The sequence below is a fragment of the Lolium rigidum genome, chromosome 6 (assembly GCF_022539505.1).
Source record: "Lolium rigidum isolate FL_2022 chromosome 6, APGP_CSIRO_Lrig_0.1, whole genome shotgun sequence".
Classification (NCBI taxonomy): domain Eukaryota; kingdom Viridiplantae; phylum Streptophyta; class Magnoliopsida; order Poales; family Poaceae; genus Lolium; species Lolium rigidum.
In genome coordinates, this window is record NC_061513.1 from 289,472,524 (window position 1) to 289,477,953 (window position 5,430).

General features: G+C 43.0%; 1 protein-coding gene across 1 annotated transcript; it reads left to right on the forward strand.

The window, feature by feature from the left end:
• The first annotated feature begins 342 nt into the window (after window positions 1–342).
• Window positions 343–3,575, forward strand: LOC124665780 (putative lipid phosphate phosphatase 3, chloroplastic). Its single transcript, XM_047203158.1, has 8 exons — window positions 343–435; window positions 1,752–1,967; window positions 2,049–2,136; window positions 2,238–2,347; window positions 2,463–2,556; window positions 2,948–3,136; window positions 3,222–3,281; window positions 3,412–3,575. Exons 2-8 carry the CDS (start codon window positions 1,761–1,763, stop codon window positions 3,573–3,575), a joined length of 912 nt encoding a protein of 303 aa, XP_047059114.1. The 5' UTR covers window positions 343–435; window positions 1,752–1,760.
• Window positions 3,576–5,430: the final 1,855 nt, after the last annotated feature.

Here is a 5,430-nt window from a genome sequence, read left to right on the forward strand (position 1 = left end):
TGTCTCCACTAAACAGTTCTTCGGAGTATTTTTTTTCTGCAGACCAGACTGGTCGAGAAAGCATTTTGCACTTTTGCAGGCGAGCTGGCCAGAATGCGGAGGAAGAAACTTGTGGGCTTGCCAGTGGACTCCATGTAGCCCAGCCCACATGCGTACCTTGGAGCGGTTCGCTGCAAACTCCTCCACATAAATAAAAAGCAAAAGCAAAAAAAGAAAAACAAATTGGGGAGAAGAGCGGCGGCGGTTTCTGGTGTGTTCCGGCGACCGGCGTGTACGCTCTGCATGCGCGCCAGCTCAGAACCGACTTCCGCAGCCAACCAGGGCTCAATCCGCACCCACACTCACCTTCCGCCCTTTCCCCAACCTCTCCTCGCCGGTGAACCAGTGTGGATTGCTCCGTCGCCACCCTCCCCTATCCTCTCCAGGGTTTCCCAGGTGCGCCCCTTCCGCAATTCTTTCCCCTACTAAAAGTACCAGTCTTGAGCTTTTATTTGTTTCTAATTAATCCATTCTTGGTTTCGATAGTTGATTCATCCAGCCACATATTTTCTTTTGTATTTTCGGATTTCGTGTTCCTGAGATGAGGAGGGGTTAGGGCCCGCTGTTTTGGGGTTTAAGCCTTCGAGCGACAGTCACCAGTGTTCACTTCCTACATTGCAGTCTAGATTCAGTTCACTTGCTTCGTGATGCACATGGAAATGCAGTGCAATATCGATACCCGCGGTGCTTAGATTTATTTCTCGAAGGTACCGTACGTGGTGCTTAAATTCTTGCTTTGTTCAGGGAAATTTCCTGGCACCTTCGCCCGTGACTGTGCTGTACCTAAGGGTCTACTGCTGTCTGCTTGTGTTTCGTCTTCGATGCCTGGAGGAGGAGAGGATACGGTGAGTCGTTGAGCCCAAGGACCCATCTCTTCCTTTTGCCTCTCATCCAACTCTTCATTGCCCTTCTTCTCTAGTATGCTGCTCCAATATTGTTTGATCCGGCATAGGCTGCCATTGCTTACAGGAGTTCAGTTCAGCAAGTTGTAATGTGAGTGCCATCTGAACTGATGACATCTTTGTCGCGCATAGTGAAGTGGTTTTACCCATTCAAAAAGCCTGCCTGCTTGTTACTCTCAAGTATGGCTCATATATAAACTCTTACTGCTGCATTGCAACCTAGATCCTGTAGATTTTTGTGTCCCACTGTAGCTATTCAAAATCACATACATTTCTTCAGGATATGTGACCTTTTCTCTGAAGAAGCAGAACTGGGCCTATCATATGCACTCCCATGTTGCACTTCGTTTACATTGATCTCCTGCCTGATGATATCCACCATTCCTCAATTCATCTCCAGTATGCTTCGCCAAAGTTGTTCGATCCAAGATAGGCCACCATTGCTTACAGGAGTTCAGCAAGTTTTAATGTCTGTGCCATCTGAACTGATGACATCTTTGTCGCGCACAGTGAAGTGGTTATATCCAGTCAGAAAGCCTGCCTGCTTGCTACTCTCAAGTATGGCTCATATATAGACCGTTACTGCTAAATTACAACCTAGATCCTGCAGATTTTTGTGTGCTACTGTAGCTATTCGAAATCACATTTCTTCATGATACGACCAAAATCTCTGAAGAAGAACTAGGCCCATCATATGCACTTCATGTTGCACTTCATTTACATCGATCTCCTGCCTGGTAATATCCACCGTTTATATTCCCCATACCACATAAAGAACACTGATGCTCTTGCACACCATTTTTTGGCCAGCCGGATAGGATGCAGGAGGTTCAGCACACGGTTCAGACGCACGGGACTAGACTGGCCAGAAAGCACACATATGACTGGGTCGTTCTCGTTCTCCTAGCCGCGGTTGTGCTCGTGTTGCACTACACTCCTTCATTTACCCGGTTTGTCGGCAAGGATATGATGGCGGACATTAGTTACCCAGTGAAACAGAGTACTGTGCCAGCATGGAGTGTTCCTGTATGTTCTGAACCTCTGCAAATTTCATAGCCTGATGGAAGCTCTCACTCTCTGATTCTGGTGTATTGGACCTCTTGGCAGATAATCTCTATAGTCTGTCCTGTGGCTGTCTTCATATCACTGTACATTGCTAGAAGAGATGTCTATGATCTTCACCATGCGACCCTAGGTGATTGATTCTGTTCGCGCCCCCCTCTGACGGTTCTTTTCTTCTGCACACCTATTGTGAATTGGTATATTAGATGATCCATTCGTTTATGGGACATGTAGGTGTTGCTTTTGCTGTGCTGATCACCGCTGCTTTCACTGATGTGATAAAGAATGCAGTAGGGAGACCTAGGCCCGACTTCTTTTGGCGGTGTTTTCCTGATGGAAGGCAGGTATGGATTTCCTGACCTTGTTTTGTATGTCCATATAGTTCCATGCTTTAAAATATTGACATGTTTCAGTGCTACCTGAAATTAACATGGTACTTTCCTGACATTTTTTTCTCAGCTATATGATCAAGTGACAGGTGCTGTGATTTGCCATGGTGAGAAAAGTTTCTTAACCGATGGGCGCAGGAGTTTTCCTAGTGGGCACACGTCATGTAAGTTTTTACGATTACGTGCATGTCTACATTAGATGCCATTTTGATGGATAAAGCTATCTGAGGTAGATTGTCAACAATTGCTGCATACCTATTTCTAGCTTATTTTTTAATACCTCATTCCTTTTTTAGTGTTATAAACTTGGGCTTGACACGATAGCCTGAATCCCCCATGTTTTATGTTAGGTAGTTAATCTGGCAGACCTGTATTTATCTCAACTCTGAAGTTGATACTGTGAATAGTTAGATCACCTCCATTGTTTCATCTAAATAGAGTTAGGCAGTTTATCTGGCGCTAGTGTAGTTCTCTAAATTCTCAGATTGATGGTGTTAATAATTTCATCATCTCCATCATGTCTTCCAAATAGAGTTGTGCTGGATCTGTTTGCAGGGTCTTTTGCTGGACTTGGATTTTTGTCACTGTACTTATCTGGCAAAATTAAGGCGTTTGATAGCAAAGGCCACGTGGCAAAACTTTGCATCGTGATTCTTCCTCTTCTTCTCGCTTCTCTTGTTGGAATCTCTAGAGTAGACAACTACCGACACCACTGGGAGGATGTGTTTGTTGGCGGCCTGATTGGTTCGTACTTCATCCCCTCCCTCTTTCCAAATGCACGGTGGCATGCTTTGGCCTTCAGTAACCACATTGAATTGATGTGTTGCAGGGTATATCATGGCAGTGCTGTGCTATTTGCACTTCTTTCCTCCTCCGTATCACCATCAAGGTTATTCAATCTCCACCACTATGGAAATGTCATTTTGTTATTGGTCCAGAGCTTTATTAATATGGTTTGGATATTTTGAATATATTTGTTTGAACGTGAAAATCTGTTCTTTTTTTTTCTCACCTAAAAGGTTGGGCCCCATATGCATACTTCCACATGCTGGAGGAGCTTGATGCTGGCAATTCAAACAATGCGCAGAACCAACAGTCTGCAGGTGAGCATCATCATATCGGATTAGCCGGCCAGCACCATAACGGGAGATCGAGAAATGATTTGGAATCTGGAAGCGTGTAACTCACCCTTGCATGCAAGGTGCAACCGAATAGCGTACCTTGTACAGTAATCATGACTTGAAACTTTTTTTATCTGTGCACTCGGCAAGTATTAGAAATTTAGAACTAGACCATGTGATGTTTTCTCCTTATGTTTGTGACCGTCCATCTCTTCTACAAAAATCGCATGCTCTGTATATTCTGACCTAGTATGTTGTTCTAGGACCATCTGATGTGGCTAAATTATGTGTTTATTTCTTAGACTCTTAGCCTGTGTGAGTTGTTAGTGCAAGTACTGATTGCGAACATATTCTCTTTTCGTTAACAAGCGCAGATGAGAGGCGATATAGACAGGCATATCTAGTGCCGGTGAACATTATCTACCTAGTTGCACCGTCCAGGGAAGCGGTCCAGTACTCTGCCAGTTCGTACGCGAAAAGCGACATATACTATTGAACGACTGGATTTATTCCCCATCCTTGGTCTTATTCCAAGCTGGGAAGAACAGATCAACACGGATAGAGATCTTAGTTGTTAAGTTAAGAGGCAAAAGCATCGAGGCTACTCGCATGGTTCCTCTACTTTACACCATGAGAGCAACTGCAGTGTGTTCTATCATCCCGTGATACGTTAATCTTGCTGAAAAGTAATCCTTGTATTCTTTAAGATGCTGTACGCCCACAGGAGTAGTTTTACGCTATTTTAATCGAGCAGTCTTGGCATCTTAGGTAGATCTGCACTGAGCTTTACATCCTACTCCATGATCCTACTACGTGTTCAGCCACCAAATAGCAATGCAATGTATTTTAGACTTCTAGTCAATCAATAGTAATGCCAACATGCATGAAGCATGATTAGCACTTCAACAGCAGTAAATAACTAAATGATCATGCGTGATTCTTCCGTGTTCACTTTTTCCACATACATGAAACGGAAAGAAGGGTTCCTCACACAATGTGATGTGATGGCCATTGGTAAGCTTGAGAGTTTTTACCCGGTGTGTAATTCCCTGTATGGGTGGTTCCTCTTGAGTAATGGGTAAACACGAGGCGAAAGATGAACTAAGGAATAAGTTTGAGGAGAAAAGGCAGATTGCTTTCAGAGTTTGGTACTGGGCCAACACAGGCATATGCTTGCAGGCAATGAAGACCTGTGATTCATTCTTTAAACCGCATTTTCCTTTTTTGAGAACTAAAGCTTGCAGTTGTTAACATGATATATAGTTATATACCTGTCACCTGTGTAAAGCAAACTATAGAAAGAAGGGGATGTGCAAAAAAGAGGCGTCTATTTTTGTTTCAGTAGCATTCCTTTTGTGTTACTGGTTTTTCTTTTTTTCAACAACAATCGTTTTCTGTGATAGTGAGTTGCGGCCTATATCTCTCTTGTTTCTTTTCCTCATTATCTAACTTCTAATACTTGCATATCGAAGATTTGCCTTCGCATCCTGTGAATAGTTCTTTTTTACACGAAACCCCTACGATGTAAATTTTATATCACATCCTGTGAATTGTTAAGTGATTTTTTTTCTGCTATTGATTTTGAAGTAACATTTTTTTTGTGTGATGGGTGAACAATCCTGGAGAACAATTATCAGTAAGATAATAGCATTCACAGTTTTAGCACCAGGTAGCAATGTTGAGCAAGTATGTTAATTCGGTTACAGTACAATTTTGGGTCCGAGCAGGAGGCTTTAAAAGGAACATTCTTTTTGTATTATAGAGTGACTCCCTGCCTATCTGTCAGGTTTGTATTTTGCGAGCAGTAACTTATGTATGTGAGGTATCTGCTTAGCCTCGCCTCATTATTCAACTTCTAGTACTTCAGATACGAAAAGATTTCCATGCATATCTGAAGATGTTTGTTACTGGTCTTTC